Source organism: Nerophis lumbriciformis, linkage group LG03 (genome assembly GCF_033978685.3).
Source record: "Nerophis lumbriciformis linkage group LG03, RoL_Nlum_v2.1, whole genome shotgun sequence".
In the NCBI taxonomy this organism is placed as follows: Eukaryota; Metazoa; Chordata; class Actinopteri; order Syngnathiformes; family Syngnathidae; genus Nerophis; species Nerophis lumbriciformis.
The window spans coordinates 47,925,745-47,947,535 of NC_084550.2; the positions used below are offsets into that span (position 1 = coordinate 47,925,745).

Below are 21,791 nucleotides of genomic sequence, written 5' to 3' on the forward strand. Positions count from 1 at the left end.
TTGTATTAGCCTTAAGTAATATTCTAATTTTGTGACACACGGAATTTTGGATTTTCATTTGTTGCCACTTCAAATCATCAAAATTAAATTAAACATTTGAATGCATCAGTCTGTGTGCAATGAATAAATATAATGTACAAGTTACACCTTTTGAATGCAATTACTGAAATAAATCAAGTTTTTCAAAATATTCTAATTTACTGGCTTTTACCTGTATATATATATATATATATATATATATAGCTAGAATTCACTGAACGTCAAGTATTTCTTTTATATATATATATATATATATATGAAATACTAGACTTGGTGAATTCTAGCTGTAAATATACTCCTCCCCTTTTAGCCACGCCCCCGTCCCACCCCGACCCCCTCCCCCCACCTCCCGAAATCGGAAGTCTCAAGGTTGGCAAGTATGGTAGAAACAGTCTCCATGCCTAAGTGCTTGATTTTATACACCTGTGGCCGGGCCATGTGATTAGGACACCTGATTCTGATCATTTGGATGGGTGGCCAAATACTTTTGGCAATATAGCGTATATACTCAACTCCTAACATGGACTTTGTTGTTTTTCATTGATTGAACACCTTTTTTTCCCCAACCTTTATTGAAGCAGACATGGAGAAAGCAGTGAACATAAAACCATTCCATCCATCCATCAGCTCACGACGATGAATGAATTGCACAATAATATTCACTATTGATCCTTCCCAAGCAGACGCAAACACAGCTCCACTCCGATTGAGGATTAAGTCCGGTCTGCACGGTACATACGTAGGAACAATGAAGAACTGAGGTATAAAAGGATCACAGTATGTGGTGTAAACTTTAAGCAAGAGTTGGATTGTGGAGCCTGGGAAAGTGTTCCCAGACACACTAGTGCCATCATTCGGGGGAATTTAACACGTTCTACTTTTGTGATCTTACAAAGCCTTTGACGAGTTAATTAAATAAATCAACACAACAGTAGTAAATACAATACGTATGTACCCTGAATGATTGTGGAAGACGCAACACATTAGCTAATAGTGAGCAACTCCAAAAGGCACTGTCGGTAAAGAATGAGAGTAACGCTAATCAAATTAAATAAAAATTGCACTCTCCTTGTTAGAACGTGTCAATCATTTCAGGCTTGAAAAGAAAGCTATCATTTGTACCGAGTTAAACACATATTCTTTAGGGTCAAAGGTGTTATTCTCTGGGTTGAGCAGTAGAAGAAGTGTGAATAAGACTAAAACGATAAAAAAGGAGTCAGATTTCCATGGACAAAGTAAACAAGGCACTAAATGCAACCTTGGGCCACAGAATTAATGGTGATCTTAACGCAAATATCACGGGACAAAGCAGCATGGCAGGAAGTGTCTTCATTGTCGTCACACACACAACAGGAAATGAAGTACCAGCTCCAGGCAAAGATGCACACCTGTAGAAGTAAAAGAACATGTTTTATTACAAGCACAATGTTCATATCTTTTAAGGCCTGTCTATATCTTACAATACAGTGGTTCTTAACCTTGTTGGAGGTACAGAACCCCACCAGTTTCATATGCACATTCACCGAACCCTTCTTTAGTGAAAAATAAAAAAAACTCTTTTTTTTTAAATTCAAGGCAAAGTTTTATGTTTTTTTACTGGTGCACAAAATGAACCGTGCATGAACATCACCTTGTTCAAAGAAGAAAACCAACACAGTGCATGAACTCACAACAAATTACACACCTGCAAATCAGTGCGACTTCTGCTGTTGTCTTTGAGAGACCAGTTCAGATATGCGTGGCTTCACCTTGGCAAGTGCCACTCTCATGTCATTTTAAATGATCAAATAAAATAATGTATTTATTTTTACAGCAAAGTCTGTTCCTTTTCTTCGTTTTCCCACCCAGACATACAATACTAGTACACAGCTCATGAAAAATAATATTTTTTGTTGTCATTGTAAGTGGGCCAAAACACTTACATTAGAAAATAATCTCTTGGAAATGACAGCTGTCATTTGATTATAATAATAAAACATTTAATTTGTTATTTAGTCAGGTTTGGGACAGGTGTGCTCACTTGTGCTCCACTGAATGCTCGAGGAGTGTTTGCGTTTGCTCACACATATGGAAAATTATAGGGAACATTGTTTGAGGGTATCCATAATACGCCGATTGGGAGAAGTTTTTATTTACGCAATGAGTCGGGTGTGTCTTGACCTCCGTGGCGGAGGCTCCGCCGAACCCCTGAAGCCGACTCACCGAACCCCCAAGGTTAAGAACCACTGCAATATATCATACCTATGTATAGTAGTACTGTACTTACTATGGTACATTGGTATATGATTGCACCACAATACCAATTTTTGGAGATATACCGTTCATCTCTCCGTAAGGTTGGATATACATTTGGCCGACAATAGAGCTTTTAATACTATCGTTATATTGTGATGATGCATGTTGCAAATTTGACAGTGACAAGTTGGCGAAAGTACACTGGAAACAATGTTGCATCCTCAATAGTGGTTACCATCCCTCCACAGTGCGAGTCACTAATCTTACCTGCATAGTAGCAAATTAACTATGTTTTTCTACAAGTACACTGAAGTACTGGAGTACAAGGAATAGCTAAACAAGCTACACTACACAACATAGGAAGATACAATAGGCCAGTGTTTTTCAACCTTTTCTGAGCCAAGGCACATTTTTTTACAAAAAAAAATACAGAGGCACACCACCAGCAGACAAGGTTAAAAAATTAAACTCCACCAGGTTGTCGTGCCTTATTTTGAGTTTGTTGTTGTTTTCCAGTGTGTAGTGCCTGTCTTGTGCTGTTATTTTGGTGGCTTTTCCTATTGTGTTGGTATTTTCCTGTAGCAGTTTCATGTCTTCCTTTGAGCGCTATTCTCCACACCTGCTTTGTGTTAGCAATCAAGACTATTTCAGATGTGCTATCCTTCTTTGTGTGGAAATTGTTGATTGTCATGTACGGATGTACTTTGTGGACGCTGTCTGCTCCACACGCTGCAAGTCTTTGCTGTCGTCTAGCATTCTGTTTTAGTTTACTTTGTAGCCAGTTCAGTTTTAGTTTCGTTTTCCATAGCCATCCCTAAGCTTCAATGCCTTTTTTAGGGGCACTCGCCTTTTGTTTATTTTTGGTTTAAGCATTAGATACGTTTACAAAGCAATTAGCTATCTGCTGCCACCTACTGATATGGAAGAGTATTACACGGTTACTCTGCCAAGCTCAGACGACACTTTATTTGCGGATTATAAATACTGGTTTGCATTAAAATATTTTTGACCAAAATAGGTGAAATTACATAATCTCCCATGGCACACCAGACTGTCACACGGCACAGTGATTGAAAAACACTGCAATAGGCCATGCTAACTGCTTAGAGCTCTTAAATGTAGAAAAAGGTGGGCAGCTGCAATACAGCAATGACACCAAGTATAAACAGCCTATCTAACTGGCTCGCCGAACATCCCACAAATTGGCTTGATGAAACCATTGAAACGAGGGTTGATCATGTATGCAATACTCCCGCCACCCCGCAGGGTGCAACAGCGAGGCATATCTGTCCCAATAAAGCAGCAGTGCGGTGAGTAAAAGAAGACGACTCATTAAACCCTCAAAAAAAATCTAAATAAATTGCAAAAAACTAGCTAGCCTGACTCTTTCCAGATCCTTGTAGTTCACTGAGCTCCACACATTGATCTGGGAGTTATAAATAGGAGATGTATATCAGAAGGCGGGGCCTTGTAAAAAAAATAATTGTATGTGATTGGATAAACCACTTGTCAGTTATCTTGAATGACGTGCTACTTCAACCACTCACATCCAAATCAACCCGTGACGCTGATGAGAGCGACGCTGGGAAATCCAAACCCGGTCGGAAGAAGAGCCAAACATCCTTGCCACCAATAAATGCCTTCAAAACCGTTCTCTGTTCATTTTTTAAAGAATTAATATTCGATATATTCGACAAAACAGTTGCAATAGCAGAATCAATGTCAGCACACGATGCAGCGAGGGCTGCGTGCCGCCATTGTTGTTTGAATCAAACAGTCGCTTCGCCGCTACGTCACATCTATGAAATCCCGCCCGGCGATCCTGATTGGTTCATTAGTTTTTGCTATCTGGAAGGAGTTTGCAATGCCTTCGAGCCCAGACCCATGTGTGGAGCTCAGCGAACTACAAGGGTCTGGCGAGAGTCAGGTTAAAAACTAGCTGTACACGCTGGAAACGAATAGCGAGGGCAGAATAATGAATTTATTGACATGTGGTGTGAAAGCAGATGTGTTTACCTTGCAATTACCGTATTTTTCGGACTATAAGTCGCTCCGGAGTATACGTCGCACCGGCCGAAAATGCACAATAAAGAAAGAAAAAAACATGTACGTCGCACTGGAGTATAAGTCGCATTTTTGAGGGAAATTTATTTGATAAAATCCAACACCAAGAATAGACATTTGAAAGGCAATTTAAAATAAATAAAGAATAGTGAACAACAGGCTGAATAAGTGTACGTTATATGAGGCATAAATAACCAACTGAGAACGTGCCTGGTATGTTAACGTAACATATTATGGTAAGAGTCATTCAAATAACTATAACATATAGAACATGCTATACGTTTACCAATCTGTCACTCCTAATCGCTAAATCCCATGAAATCTTCCTCTCCGGTGTCGCCTCTGGTATGTGAAGTGAAGTGAAGTGAATTACATTTATATAGCGCTTTTTCTCAAGTGACTCAAAGCGCTTTACATAGTGAAACCCAATATCTAAGTTACAATTAAACCAGTGTGGGTGGCACTGGGAGCAGGTGGGTAAAGTGTCTTGCCCAAGGACACAACGGCAGTAACTAGGATGGCGGAAGCGGGGATCGAACCTGCAACCCTCAAGTTGCTGGCACGGCCGCTCTACCAACCGAGCTATACCGCCCCCTTTCTTTCTGCTGCTCGATCGCCGTTCTCTGCTGCATATTTCACTACGTCCAGCTTGTAATCCGCAGTTTATGATTTCCTTTTCGGTGCCATTTTAGTTCAGCCCTTCTCAGTTTTTATAAGTTACCGCCAATGTCGATGTGATCCATTTTAATAGCTACGGCAGTAGTATACAGCATATAGCAGTTAGCATCCCATGACCCACAATGCACTTCTGCCTTGACCCTCCCCCGCCGAATTCTTTATGGTTGAAATGACTGCTGCCATTTGCTTCGTCTTACGCGAATGAGATAAATATTATTATTTGATATTTTACAGTAATGTGTTAATAATTTCACACACAAGACGCTCCGGAGTATATGTCGCACCCACGGCCAAACTATGAAAAAAACTGCGATTTATAATCCGAAAAATACGGTAAGTAAACGCCGTCTCGAAGGAATATAACCTGCAGAGGCACTTCCGAATGAAACATCCACATTTCGATGTCCGGCTCCTGAGCCATTGGGCTCTTAAAACTGCGGCCCTCTTCAATATGTAGTTAAATAGCCCTGAAATATATAGTATCATCAGTGTATGATCAATAATAAGTTGATTAAAATCTTTTTTCTTTTTTTTTTTAATCACAACAAACTTTTTTTGTTAATTACAAACTCAGGAAGTAAGTCCATGGAGACACACATCAGGGCTTTAAGGAGAAAAACCAAAGGATTAAAATTAGAGCCAATTTTTACTCATTTTTTGTTTTTTTACACTGTTGACCTTATTTCACTCAAATATTGCATGTAACGAAAACAGAATAAGGAAATAATTTAAATATTTCATTGATATTTTTGCCCGCCATCCTGTGTTTTTGTCGGATTATAAGAGTGGTCAAAAATGGAATCATTCAATAATGTTGAAGATGCATCAGTATCAGTATATTTGTACGACCGGCTGTATTGATTTATCTCCGGGCTGCTTGCAACGGTGTCACAAACACAGCACGTTAGCTGTGGAATAGAGAGGTTGCATGTCTTCCCCTTCATGTTCACCTGAGCGGGCAAGAAGAACGCTAGCCTTTGGGTTGTCTCCGGCAAAACTTTTTGCACTTTTCGGGAGTGAGTGCCGGTGGGTTTTTAGAGGCAGTTTAGAACCTCCTATGATAGGAACGCTAGATTTGGTCACACTAACCCACCTACAGCACAATGCGGGTAAATCTCACCTGATTAGAGCTATTTTTAATGTTGTAGTGTGACATCATTCCTAATATCAGCGGGATAATTATCAGTTATATAATCCATCCAGCCATCCATTTTCTACCGCTTGTCCCTTTTGGGTTCGCAGGGGGTGCTGGAGTCTATCTCATCTGCATTCTAAGGGCTAATTCACACTGCAGTTCAATTGCGATTTTTTTTGCCCATATGCGACCTGTATTGGATTTTTTCATGTCAGTGTGAACAGTGGACTTCCAAATGTTTCATTTCAGACCTAGGCCTCTTTTATATGTGGAAACACATAAATCAGATAATATGAAAATCGGATATACGTGCGATGCGTCCTCAATTAGAACGCTCTGGTCGCATGCCTCTTCTCACTGCTGCAGTCAGGCAAGCGCTACCGGAGTCTCATGGCCAACACGGAGAGACTCAGGAGGAGCTTCTATCCCCAAGCCATCAGACTGCTCAACTGCACCGCTGATTAACAGTTTATCACAAATGCACAAAACCGCACGCACAAGAATCACTTTACTTACACTGTAATTACCAGACTACAATACTGTGAAGTGAATTACATCTATATAGTGCTTTTTCTCAAGTGACTCAAAGCGCTTTACATAGTGAAACCCAATATCTAATTTACATTTAAACCAGTGTGGGTGGCACTGGGAGCAGGTGGGTAAAGTGTCTTGCCCAAGGACACAACGGCAGTGACTAGGATGGCGGAAGCGGGGATCGAACCTGCAACCCTCAAGTTGCTGGCACGGCCGCTCTACCAACCGAGCTATACCGCCCCATATACTGTTCATTCAATAATGTAAAAACAAGAGTATAATGAAAGTCATACTGTTCCATTACCTTTGTTCATACTACTGTCACTACTCAACTGCCAAAGAACTGTAGACACCTTAATATTTGTTGCTTCCTATACTGTTATACTATTTGATCTTGATACTGATACTGTATTTGACTACTGTACTTCTACTTGTACTGATACCTATTGTGCAACTTATTGTCTTGTAATTAATGTACATCAGAGCTATTAAAATTTTGGTATTTTTGGTATTTAGTGTATTAGATTTTGCAACTAGTGTTTGGATCCCACTGTACGCAATATCTGAAGAGCATGGAAAAAAGCATTTCACTGTGGTGTACTCTGCATGTGACAAATAAAACTTGAAACTTCATTTGACAGAATGTCATCAATGTGCGATGAGCGTCATAATTATTCGCCAAAATAGACGTTTACAAAATAAATAGTTGACAAATGAGAAGAAAACAGGTGAAAATAATATGTTTTAGGAACTCATGTGAAAGCAAAATATACCGTAAAACTGCCAGAGCCAAAATACCTGTCCTTTTCCCGGTATACGAAAGCTACCGGACGTATGAGAGGAAAATATGTCCTCATATTATTGTCAGTGACAGAACATGACATGGCCAGGAGTACGTTTGGGGTAAAATGTTATATGACGCCCCTTGTCATTCAGTAATTCACATTTGACATTTGTTGAAATTAACCTGGAGCGTCTGGATATTCTGCCCTTACCGCGGACTTGCAGACATTCACATAATATCTTTGTGACTCAACTATTGGTGCAAACTAGGAGAACAAACATACATATGAAGTGAATCAGAATTGTTTTTTTAATTTTTATATCTACATTTTTTTTTAAATCATCTCTTTAATGTTTGCTCTGAGTCAGATACTCAGATACTCATCAGAACATGTACTGAATTTCCTTCTCACTGAACTCTCTAAACGAGCTGTACAGCAGCTGCAGTACATCCAAAATGCTGCTGCTAGAGTCCTAACTATCCATTCATCATTCCATTTTCTACCACTTGTCCCTTTTGGGGGCCCGGGGGGTGCTGGAACCTATCTCAGCTGCATTCGGGCGGTAGGCGGGATACACCCTGGACAAGTCGCCACCTCATCGTCCTAACTAGAACCAGGAAATACGACCATATTAATTCAGTGCTTAGGTCACTGCACTGGCTTCCTGTTGCTCAGAGAATAGACTTTAAAACATCTCTCCTTGTGTATAAGTCTTGTGCCAAAGTATATCTCTGACATGTTAGAGCCATATGAACCATCTCGAGCTCTTGGAAACCTCACCCGCTGGTGCTTGGAATCAGGACCAAAAATGATAAAACTGCGTTTCAGTTTTATGCTCCAAAAATCTGGAATGGTCTTCCTAAAGATGTGAGGCGGGTGATTTTAATTTGAAACATTTTTATTTTAGCCTTTTTTAATGTTCTGTAAAGCGCTTTTAATTGCCTTGTGTATGAATTGTGCTCAATGAATAAACCTGCCTTGCTTCACTCAAATATTTTATTCATTTTATTTTTGTCAACCAACAGAGATACAACTCCACTTGTTACGCTGTTGTTGCTAACGGCAATGCAGAATTTTTTTGGCTTTGTTTTATTAGCCTCATTTATTAGGGGTGTAACGATACACAAAAATGTTGTTTCGGTACGTACCTCGGTTTAGAGGTCACGGTTCAGTTATTTTCGGTACAGTAAGAAAACAACAAAATATACATTTTTGGGTTATTTATTTACCAAATTTGCAAAATCTTCCACCAAAAATATTTTTCTTAGTGGAATATTTGATGTGAAGTAATCGGAACCTTGGATAGGTCAATAATTCATAATAACATTGATTTTGATTTAATATTATGTTTTGAGCAATGACAGTTTGAAAGAAAATAAAAACAGCTTTGTTTTAATAGTGAAACCCAATATCTAAGTTACATTTGAACCAGTGTGGGTGGCACTGGGAGCAGGTGGGTAAAGTGTCTTGCCCAAGGACACATGTCCGTGTGGAAACTCGTTCGGTACACCTCTGAACAGAACCGGAACCCCCGTACCGAAACGGTTCAATACAAATACACGTACGTGTATTTGTATTGAACCGTTTCGGTACGGGGGTTCCGGTTCTGTTCAGAGGTGTACCGAACGAGTTTCCACCCCTATAATTTATATATGTTGTGGTTATTTTTTTCATTTTAAGTAATCATATTCAGAATGTTTGAGTTGCTTGTTGTCTCTCAACGAAATAACTGAAACGTTTTAATATCAATAAACTCCAAAAATGTTTTGTAATGATTGTAATTGTTTGCATGGGTTAGAATTGCAGTAATACAAAAATTAGTTGCGACTGCTACAAAATTAAATTACTAACCAATTTTTTTCTCATGTTTTCATAAAACGTGCATAAAATTTCTAATTAGCTGTGTCCTTTTTACATCGGAAATCAAACTTTTGTCCCAGATCCTTTCCTTCACCTAGATCAGTGGTTCTTAACCTGGGTTCGATCGAACCCTAGGGGTTCGGTGAGTCGGGCTCAGGGGTTTGGCCGAGGTCAAGACACACCCGACTCATCGTGTAAATACAAACTTCTCCCTATCGGCGTATTACGGATACGGCAACAGCAGAAGTCAGACTGATTTGCAGGTGTGTAATTTGTTGTGAGTTTATGCACTGTGTTGGTTTTGTTCTTTGAACAAGGTGATGTTCATGCACGGTTCATTTTGTGCACCAGTAATAAAACATGGTAACACCATTAATTAGTTCCTTATTAACATGCAAATTAGTAACATATCGGCTCTTAACTAGTCATTATTAAGTACTTATTAATGCTTTATTCGGCATGGCCTTATTATAACCCTAACTCTCTAACCCTAAACCTAACCAAATAACTCTAAATTAAGTCTTTGTTACTTAAAATATGTTCCCCATACTAAAGTGTTACCAAAAACATATAACTTTGTCTTGAATTTGAAAAAAATTTTTTTTTTTTATTTTCACTAAAGAAGGGTTCGGTGAATGTGCATATGAAACTGGAGGGGTTCGGTACCTCCAACAAGGTTAAGAACCACTGACCTAGATGGAGAAGTTTGAGTTAAAAAACTTAGCAGTACGGTAGTTATTGCCAATTAACTGATAAATTGTCCCAGGTATCTAATTTAGACGAAGCAAAACAGGCTGAAGAAGTCATGTGACTGTTACCTGAGGGAGGATCAGGATGAGCGCCATGCGGGACATGTAACCTGGTCCATTCTGGTGTGCAGCTGAAAAGCATCTGGTCGGTCCTGAGGGTTGACGGCGAGCATGTCCAGCAGCAGCTTCCTCACACCATCAGACATGCATGACCTGCGCTTCTGTGGGATGTTTAGTACCATCTTTGGATTCTCTAGCAGCGCCTCACCCACTGGCACAATGTCCGAGCCTTGTCTCACGTAGCTTCCAAGGAGCTCTCGCTTGGACTCTGCATCGATGAAAGTAATCCTCTCCAACATGGCCCAAATGATGATGCCAAGAGCAAATATATCAGCCTTGGCAGTGTAGTGCCCTTCCCACACTTCAGGAGCCATGTAAAAGTCAGAACCGCATGCCGACGACAACCAAAACTTGTTCACGTTCACATTTTTGTTCTTGTCCTCGCCGTCTTTGCCTTCAATGGCGTTTCCTAAACCTGCACAAACTTTGCTCAAGCCAAAGTCTGCCACCTTGAGGACGGGAGTCCCTGAGCTCTCTGAGATAAGGATGTTGTCTGGTTTGAGGTCTCGATGTACAATCTTGTTTTGGTGCAAGAAAGCCACAGCACAGGTCAGTTGCAGCATGAAGCTGGTGTTGGTCTGCGAGTTGGGCCGCCGAGACAGGATGAATTGGTTGAGGTCACCTCCTTCACAGAACTCCATGACGAACCACAGGTAACACGGCTCCTCTGAAGGCGTGAGCACTCTCTCACCTGTAACACACATCAGTAATGCAGTCAAAGATATATTTTGTGGGTTAGTCAACTTATTTTTTGGTTACAATGATGGGAGTCCACTGTGCTCCTTGGTACCTTTAAAGCAAATGGAGAAAAGTTTAATAGTTATTTTTGTAACAGCTTAGTGGGTAGCACAGTTACAGTATAAATAAATATTTCTAAATGAAAGTCATATTTAATGTTAGGACGTGCCTAAAAATGTCTCAAGCTGATGGCTAAATTAGATCCACTGAATATGTCTACACTTCTTATTCTGATTAGTCCACTAATTAAGATAATTAATAACTAGGGTTGTACGATATACCGGTAGTAGTAATACTAATGAATCATATTCGGTACTATACCGCCTCTAAAAAGTACCGGTCCCCCGCCCCCTGTCGTTGTCACGTCGTGACATTGCTGGTTTACAAGCAGACGAGCATGTTCGGCAGCGCATACACACAGAGTACTTACAAGCAGACAGTGTGTAGACAGAAAAGGGAGAACGGACGCATTTTGGTCTAAAAACTAAAGATAAAGGTGAAGTTGTAAGACTGAAACGCCCTCAGGAAGAGGTGCTTTAAGACATGGCTAGCTAGCCAGCGGTTAAAGTCCATCCGCAGTCTGCAGTGTTTTAGCTACTTCTAAATGACTAATCCTTGTCTCTGTGGTGACAAATAAAGTAAGTTTCTTACAAATATCATCCCTGCAGGACAAGGAATAGCTAAACATACTCCACTACACACCGTAGCTTACCAACGTCAACATGTAAACAAACGCCGTTGGTGGATCTACACCTAACATCCACTGTAATGATACCAAGTACAGGAGCGTATCGAGTCGATTCTACTATGATTACGTCAATATTATTTAGCATCGCAACATTTTTAAAATTTATATTATGTTTATAAACTCAGGAAATACATCCCTGGACACATGAGGACTTTGAATATGACCAATGTATGATCCTGTAACAACTTGGTATCGGATTGATACCCACATTTGTGGTATCGTCCAAAACTAATACAAAGTATCAAACAACAGAAGAATACGTGATTATTATATTTTAACAGAAGTGTAGATAGAACATGTTTAAAGAGAAAGTAAGCAGATATTAACAGTAAATGAACAAGTAGATTAACAATTCATTTTCTACCACTTGTCCTTAATAATTTTGACAAAATAATAGAATGATAAATGACACAATATGTTACTGCATACGTCAGCAGTTAAATTAGGAGGCTTTGTTTGCTTGCTTACTATTAAAAGACAAGTTGTCTAGTATGTTCACGATTTTATTTAAGGACAAACTTGCAATAAGAAACATATGTTTAATATATCGTGAGATTTTTTGTTAAAATAAAGCCAATAATGCAATTTTTTGTTGTCCCCTTTATTTAGAAAGGTACTGAAAAATATCGAAATAATTTTGGTACCGGTACCAAAATATTGACTAATATACCAATATACTAATTGGTAGTAATAAAGAGGATTACAACATTTGAGCTTTAAGTATTTGTTTTTGTTTTTTACAGTACGTGTGTTTTATCTGTAACATAAGTAGCACTTAATTTTCCACACTAAAGCATTATTCCAAGTCATCTTCTTTACTTACTGCAATAATATTGTACTGTGGCCTTAATACCGTGATAATATCATACTGTGAGATTTTAATATCGTTCAAATATATCATCAAAACATATGTGTATGTTAGAAGTGGCTGGTTGCATCAGCTCTGTTCTTTTAATGTCTTTAATGTCCTTTGCGTTCTTTGATGTTTCCTTCTTACACACATATTTATGTGTGCTACGGCTATGAGGTTTTTCCCCCTTGGGCCCAGGCTTAGACTGAATTTTTTTTCTCTTAACCCCCCAGACCCTCTACCCAGCGTTTACCTGTTTCTCACCTTTTTTGTAAGGGGAGCCAGAAGTTGGCAGACCCCTCAGCGATCCTGTTCTGTCTCCCTGTATTGTTTGTGTGATCTTGAATGGTATTGGGCTGAAAATCTTAATTTCCCCTCTGGGATTGTTAAAGTATTTTCTGATTGTGATTCCGATACAGTACCAGATGGTTTGCTCGTGTAAAATGAAACGGTTCTATGATGCAGCGTTTTTCAACCACTGTGCCGCGGCACACTACCGTACCGTGAGATATTGTCTGGTGTGCTGTGGGAGATTACGTAATTTCACCTAATTAGGTTAAAAATATTTCATGCAAACCAGTAATTATAATCCGCAAATGTGCCGTTGTTGAGTGTCTGCACTGTCTAGAGGTCAGCATATCAGTAGGTGGCAGCAGGTAGCTAATTGCTTTGTAGCTCGTGATCACAATATGCGGGAAGCAGCGTACAGGTAAAAAAAAGGTATCTAATGCTTAAACCAAGGCGAGTGCCCCTAGGAAAAGGCATTGAATCTTAAGGATGACTATGCAAGATGAAGCTAAAACTGAACTGGCTGCAAAGTAAACAAAAACAGAATGCTGGACGACAGCAAAGACTGACAGCGTGTGGAGCAGACGGCGTCCACAAAGTACATCCGAGGAGCGCAAGACAAGAACTTTACTTTTTATTTATAGTTGTATGTAGAAGTGGCGGTTGCATCAGCTCTGCTCTTTTTAATGTCTTTAATGTCCTTTGATGTTTCCCTCTTACACACATGTAATAAGTTGAAAAACGTATTTGGGTGTTACCATTTAGTGGTCAATTGTACGGAATATGTACTGTAGTGTGCAATCTACTAATAAAAGTTTCAATCAATGTGTGCTATGGCTATGAGTTGTTGTTTTTTCCCTTGGCCTCAGTCTGGACCCCTCTCCAGGGGCCTAGGCTCAGACAGATTTATTTTTAATTTTTTTTCTCTCACCCCATCCGTTGTTTACCTGTATCTCACCATTTTTGTAAGGGGCGCCGGACGTTGGCAGACCCATCAGCGATCCTGTTCTGTCTCCCTGTAATGTTTGTCTGATCTTGAATGGGATTGTGCTGAACATTTTAATTTCCCCTCAGAGATTAATAAAGTATTTTTGATTCTGAAAACAATACACACAGGAAAACACCAAAAAAAACTCAAAATAAGTCACGGCGTGATGTGACAGGTCGTGACATTACACCTACTTCGAGACAAGAGCTATAGTGACGCACACTTGATTATGGTTTGAATTCATATCCAACAATTGCAGGAACGACTTTTTATTGTCAATATCGGCTGCTTGAGTTTACCGTATTTTCCGCACTATAAGGCGCACCTAAAAACCACAAATTTTCTCAAAAGCTGACAGTGCGCCTTATAACCCGGTGCGCTTTATATATGGATAAATATTAAGATTCATTTTCATAAAGTTTAGGTCTCGCAACTACGGTAAACAGCCGCCATCTTTTTTCCCCGTAGAAGAAGCGCGCGGTGCATGCTGGGATATGTGACGTTTCATTTCCATTTGTGTGTTTATGTAAAGACCCCAAAATGGCTCCTATTAAGTGTGTTGTCTGTCTAATTATAAATAATGCAGACGAGGCGTGTTAACTGAGTTCTCAACGTTTACTCACAGCGTGCTAACTGCCAGCATACAACGCTTCTCAGGGCTACCGCGCATGCTCGTAACTATCGTTGCATGCTGGGTAGTGTAGTTGTTATATTTGCTAGCTCATAACAGCACATTGAGAGACACGCTTACGCGCTTAATTCAATACTCGCCGTCATTCCGGGTGGATTGACAAAAGACCTCCAGCCGCTAGATATTGGTGTCAACAGGGCATTCGAAGCTAGACTGCTAACTGCGTGGGAACAATGGATGACGAAGAAGCGCGCGGTGCATGCTGGGATATGTGACGTTTCATTTCCATTTGTGTGTTTATGTAAAGACCCCAAAATGGCTCCTATTAAGTGCGTTGTCTGTCTAATTATAAATAATGCAGACGAGGCGTGTTAACTGAGTTCTCAACGTTTACTCACAGCGTGCTAACTGCCAGCATACAACGCTTCTCAGGGCTACCGCGCATGCTCGTAACTATCGTTGCATGCTGGGTAGTGTAGTTGTTATATTTGCTAGCTCATAACAGCACATTGAGAGACACGCTTACGCGCTTAATTCAATACTCGCCGTCATTCCGGGTGGATTGACAAAAGACCTCCAGCCGCTAGATATTGGTGTCAACAGGGCATTCGAAGCTAGACTGCTAACTGCGTGGGAACAATGGATGACAGAAGGCGAACACACCTTCACTAAGACGAGGAGGCAGCGCCAGACGACGCCAACATCTGCCAGTGGATCGTAAATTTGCCCAACTTTTCACTTCGGACACCGAAGACGAAGGATTTACGAATGAAGAATAACTTCAGAAAGTGAGCGCTATGTTTATTTTGTGTGTTGTGACATTAACGTTCGAGCAACATTATGTTGCTATTGCTCTGCACTATTTTGAATTTTACTATGTTTGTGATTGCACATTTGCGTACATTTTGGGAGTGAACAGAGTTGTTAGAACGCTGGTTTTTAATATATTATTAAAGTTTGACTGACCTATCTGACTGTTTTTTTGACATTCCCTTTAGCGCAGCGTAGGCGCGGCTTATAGTCCGGGGCGGCTTATTGGTGGACAAAGTTATGAAATATGCCATTCATTGAAGGTGCGGCTAATAATCCGGTGCGCCTTATAGTGCGGAAAATACGGTAATTTTTTTATGTTTTCTGCTCGTGGTGTGCCTCAGGATTTTTTCTATGAAAAAAATGTGCCTTGACTCAAAAAAAAGGTTGAAAAACACTGCTTTGATGTACTTGTCAGTTAAAAGGTAGAGTGTGGTTTTATATAAGTGTACAGCTCTGGTAATGTGTACATTCGCACCCACCTGCACAAATGTACTCAAAATGTAACAATCAAAATAAATATGACTTTTTTTGTTTACTAAGGCATGCATATATAATATGCATTAGTTTGACCATCAACGATAATAAAAAATAGATGCTTGGAAATAGCATAAAAATGCCCCCAAAAATTGGAAAAACACGATTCATAGCGTTACTTTTTGGTGTAACCAACATGAGCGTTCTGTTCAGGTACATTTATTTTATATTTTGACAAATCATCATATTTATGTCTTACTAAATTTAAATAAGTATTGATCAATCTTTAAGCTGTGTGTATTTGATTTCAGTTTGCTTTCGACATCTTATTTAGAATTGTAGTTGAAACTTTTACAACCTTGTGTTGTGCTCATGATGGTGTAACCAAACTAGATTTAATTTAATGATCTTATTTTGAATATTTATTTCCTTTTTTTACATTTAATATATTTAAATATTCATTTATAAACATTGAAAACATTTCAAATATCAATAAAATGCATTTGCCTTCATCTTATAGGGTAATGTTTAGTTTAGGGCTGCAACTAACGATTAATTTGATAATCGATTAATCTGTCGATTATTACTTTGATTAATCGATTAATAATCAGATAAAAGAGACAAACTACATTTCTATCTTATCCAGTATTTTATTGAAAAAAACCAGCATACTGGCACCATACTTATTTTGATTATTGTTTCTCAGCTGTTTGTAAATGTTGCAGTTTATAAATAAAGGTTTATTAAAAAAAAAAAAAAAAAAAAAAAAAAAAAGCTTCTGCGCATGCGCAGTGCATAGATCCAACGAATCGATGACTAAATTAATCGGCAACTATTTTTATAATCGATTTAATCAATTAGTTGTTGCAGCCCTAGTTTAGTTACACCAAGTCATGAGCGTAACACTAAGCTTCATCACTTTGACTTGTAATATCTCTAATTCTGGTGGTGTTTTATGCTTTTTTATTTTTGGAACATGTACTATACATATAATACAATAAAGTCCCATATAAAATTGTGTTTCTAGCAATACTTTAATTCTGCCTTTGAAAGTAACACTCCAATGTCCATTAGTGGAGCTGTACACATAATGTTATGACATATGTGGTCAACCAAGCGACTCCATTTTGGGAGACAAATGGACCCATCCCCCTTGAGGCTGTCATGGCGACAACAATTGTCTGGGATCATTCAGGGTTTCACTGCACTCACTTTTCCTTCTTCCAACCATTAAATATTGCTTAAAATTAGCTGTCAACCCCCAAAATGCCCTTTAGCAAGAGTTAGTATAGTTGTTAGGACATGGTGACGTCACAACTAAAAGAGCTAAGTAGCTTTATAAGAAAATCAGTGCTAACGTGACTCAGCTAAAAACAGCTCACTTGTTGTATAAAGTTACACAATATGAGGCTAAAAGTCACCTTTGAGAGACGTTTCCACAAGGCGTAGGTAGTGCTTGGAGCGTTTGTTCCCATGGCTCATTTTCTGGGCCATCCCGTTCCTTTGTAGGACGCACTCTTCCAGCTGCACGACGTTCTCATGGCGTTTCTCCAAGCTGGTCAGAGCCCAGAACTCCTGCAGGGCGAGCTCCACGTTCTCCGGCGCGTCGCACCGGAGCTTCTTCACCGCCACCCTGGCACCGGACCTGCGGGCCAGCGCCTCGTACACCACGCCGTACGTGCCCCTCCCCACCTCCCGGAGCAGGCTGTAGCGCGGAGCCATGACCTTCCGCTGCAGGTCGCCCCGCTTGAAGACCCCGACGTGGTCCCCCATGTCATGGTCGTTGCCGACACTCAAGCATCGTAACACGGCGCCGTCGTTAGCTAGCCCCGCTGTTGGCCCGGAGCAGGCCCGCGCGCTCCTCGTGCGTCTCCGGCAGTTGTCGCCACCAACCGCGCTCATCGTCACTCACTTGATCCCAACGTCATTATTTTATTTTTAAATTTTTTTTTTTACCAACGGTAGTGTCGATAAAACGACGTTGTCGAGTTTTGAACTGTAGCAGCAAATAGAAAGTCGGGCAGTTGAAAGAAAATAACGAGGCATAAAAATGACTTCCGGTGAACTTATCAAAATAAAAGGAACGTAATTTAAGGCAGTGGTCCCCAACCAGTACCGGTCCGTGAATCGATTGATACCGGGCCGCAGAAGGAAATAAAAAAATAAAAAATAAAAATTATATCCATCCATCCATTTTCTACCGCTTATTCCCTTTTGGGGTCGCTGGAGCCTATCTCAGCTACAACCGGGCGGAAGGCGGGGTACACCCTGGACAAGTCGCCACCTCATCGCAGTAAAAATTATATATATATATATATATATATATATATATATATATATATATATATATATATATATATATATATATATATACACACGTTTATATATATAATTAAATCAACATAAAAAACACAAGATACACTTACAATTAGTACACTAACCCAAAAAACCTCCCTTACACTCATTCACACTCATTCGCACAAAAGGGTTGTTTCTTTCTGTTATTAATATTTCTGGTTCCTACATTATATATCAATATAATGATCATGGAAATGTATGAGAAACAAAAAAAACCCAATGAAAGTGTCAAATGTACCGTATATGGCTTGTATATATGCATTTTCATGAAAGGAATAAAAAGAACATGAATGAATGATCAATACAGTCTGCAGGGATACAGTCCATAAGCACGCATGATTGTATTTTTTTATAAAAAAAAATTAAAAAAAATAAAAAATAAAATAACATACCATCCCCCTCCCCGGTCCGTGGGACAAATTTTCAAGCGTTGACTAGTCCGCAGCTACAAAAAGGTTGGGGACCACTGATTTAAGGCATCCATTTGGTAGGAACTACTTTCACATAAAAAATAAAAAAAATTGAAAAGGAATTTTACATTTGCAACCTCATTATACTATTGGCTAAGTTTTATATTCATAAATGTAAGTTTCTCAATACCCGACCTGTTTTCTCAATCCAATCCAATGCACTATTTATATAGCACATTTGAAATACATAAAGAAATACAATCATGTGTGCTTACGGACTGTATCCCTGCAGACTGTATTGATATATAATGTAGGAACCAGAATATTAATAACAGAAAGAAACAACCCTTTTGTGCGAATGAGTGTAAATGAGTGTAAATGGGGGAGGCAGGTTTTTTGGGATGGTGCACAATTGTAAGTGTATCTGGTGTTTTTTAAGTTGATTTAATAAAAAAATTTAAATAATTTCTTTTTTTTTCTTTTCTTGTGCGGCCCGGTACCAATCGATCCACGGACCGGTACCGGGCCGCGATCCAGTGGTTGAGGACCACTGATTTAAGGCATCCATTTGGTGGGAACTACTTTCACACAAAAAAAAAAATTGTAAAGGAATTTTACCTTTGCAACCTCATTATACTATTGGCTAAGTTTTATATTCATAAATGTAAGTTTTTCAATACCCGACCTGTTTTCTCAATCCAATCCAATCCACTTTATTTATATAGCACATTTGAACAACAAAATGTTTCCAAAGTGCTGCACAACAATATTAAAAACAATATTAAAACATTATCCTTAGCTCCACCGATGACTGAATAAAAACAAAAAATAAATACATATAAAACCAATATAAAATACATATGATTAAAAATGATTTTAAAGGGTGAAACCAATTAAAACAGTAAATAGAAATCAACATTTTAAAAACACAGAGGACAACAGAGGACCACACAACTCACGTAGTGTTAAAAGCCAGAGAATAAAAGTGGGTCTTAAGAGGTCTTTTTGTGCCTTTTAAAAAGAATTAGAACTCTACTTTCTTTCTTTCTTTAGTTTATTTCGAACATGAACACACTTACAGTATAATACATCACACAATTTCATATCATTTCATTTTACATCACGTCCGAAAAGGAGTAGGAAGAAGCAAAGCTTATTTAATCCTACCCCTTTCCCACTTCAGAGCGTTTACAAATATATAGAATCATTTACTGACCTTTTTATAATAAAATAACATCTGTGAATTAGTATACACAACAGTTTTGTAATATGTAATTAATTAATTCAGTCATTATTATTATACTGAGATGAAGAATATCTTATTTTCAATAAGGTTGAAAGTATTTGTCATACTTCTTCTTCTTTGTACTTTGTAAGCACTATTAATTTGAACAACCTCTTAAACTGGATCATATCAGTACAATGTTTAACTTCTTTACTTAATCAATTCCATAATTTAATTCCACATACTGATATGCTAAAAGTTCCAAGTGTTGTACGTGCAAACAAATGTTTTGAATTAGATTTTCCTCTAAGGTTATATTTCTTCTCTTTAGTTGAGCAGCATTTTTGTACATTCTTTGGTAGCAGGTTATAGTTTGCAATTTTACCAAATCACCAAACTTTAGTATTTTTGACTCAATAAATAAAGGGTTTGTATGTTCTCTATATTTAACATTATGTATTATTCTAATTGATCTTTTTTGTAACACGATTAGCGAATGTAGCGCACATTTGTAGTTATTTCCCCATATATCTGCACAATAACTCAGAAACTCAGACTTTAAAACACTATCTACCTCTAACAATCAAAAAGCTGTGAAAACTATGATGCTGTGTTCCAAATTTAAATTATTCACGGAACTTGTGTGAGCCTATGGTTTTACATTTTGTTTCATATATATATTTTCCAAATATATATGTAACAAAATGTAAAGCCATATAAAATAGAATGCAAAATACTATTTTGCATTCTATTTTAGTTACTTTATTGAATGTACAACCCCCTGGCGCTGTTTTGTACTGTTATTGTACTGTTTCTGTACCGGTACTTGTTTTTGATTATTTTTATTTGTTGATTGTATACAAGGGCTTCACGGTGGCAGAGGGGTTAGTGCATCTGCCTCACAATACGAAGGTCCTGAGTAGTCTTGGGTTCAATCCCGGGCTCGGGATCTTTCTGTGTGGAGTTTGCATGTCCTCCCCGTGACTGCGTGGGTTCCCTCCGGGTACTCCGGCTTCCTCCCACTTCCAAAGACATGCACCTGGGGATAAGTTGATTGGCAACACTAAATTGGCCCTAGTGTGTGGATGTGAGTGTGAATGTTGTCTGTCTATCTGTGTTGGCCCTGCGATGAGGTGGCGACTTGTCCAGGGTGTACCCCGCCTTCCGCCCGATTGTAGCTGAGATAGGCTCCAGCGCCCCCTGCGACCCCAAAGGGAATAAGCGGTAGAAAATGGATGGATGGATGGATTGTATACAAATGTTGCATATTATAAATAAAGGTTTATAAAATTCAAAAAATTAAAATTAAAATAAATAAACTACTTTCACATTTCACATCACCTTATTAAAAACACCAAATATCAACATTTTCTGATTTTCCATTGAATTTGAAAGTCTTCATGCCCAAAGTTCTAAAGTGTAATAAATTGAAACATTTAAAAGCGAGACCAAAGTTTGAGCATTTGTTTTAAACGTAACATTTATTATATTTTTAAGTTCCGACAGAATTTAAGACATTTTAAGGAATTAAATTCCAATTGGATGGACAGAATTCTTAACAAAAGAGGAGAAATATAACCTTAGAGGAAAATCTAATTTAAAACATTCGTATGCTCGTACAACACTTACAACCTTTAGTATATCAGCATGTGGGATTAAATTATGGAAGGGATTAACCAATGAAATCAAACAAAGCACCAAGTGTTCACAAAGTACACAGAACAAGAATCATTTTATTTTTTTATTGAGATAAAGATTATTTATGTATTTAATATTTGTATGCTTGCTATGGTATATTATTTATTTATTTATTAGTTATTTGTTCACTGTTCTGTTACAGAGAACAAGAACATTGGATACAATTGCTATGGTATGAAAAGGAGTAGGGTTGGATAAACTCTGCTTCTTCCTAGTCCTTTTCGGACGTGCTGTAATGAAACAACTGGAATTGTGTAATGCATTACATTGTATTGTACGCATGTTCGACATAAACTGAAACTGAACTGAACTGATTATTGTGAATAAATGGAATGTTCTAACAGTCGGGCGTTTTTAATCTTTTGCTTTAG

At 38.6% G+C, this 21,791-nt stretch overlaps 1 protein-coding gene across 1 annotated transcript; it reads right to left on the reverse strand.

Moving 5' to 3' along the window:
• Window positions 1-538: 538 nt before the first annotated feature.
• LOC133585900 (serine/threonine-protein kinase 35-like) lies at window positions 539-17,796 on the reverse strand. The gene is made up of 3 exons (XM_061938206.2): window positions 17,151-17,796; window positions 10,149-10,890; window positions 539-1,427 (listed from the first exon to the last, which is right to left on the reverse strand). The coding sequence occupies exons 1-2, from the start codon at window positions 17,629-17,631 to the stop codon at window positions 10,160-10,162; spliced, it is 1,212 nt and encodes a 403-aa protein (XP_061794190.1). The 5' UTR covers window positions 17,632-17,796; the 3' UTR covers window positions 539-1,427; window positions 10,149-10,159.
• Between the last annotated feature and the right edge of the window lie 3,995 nt (window positions 17,797-21,791).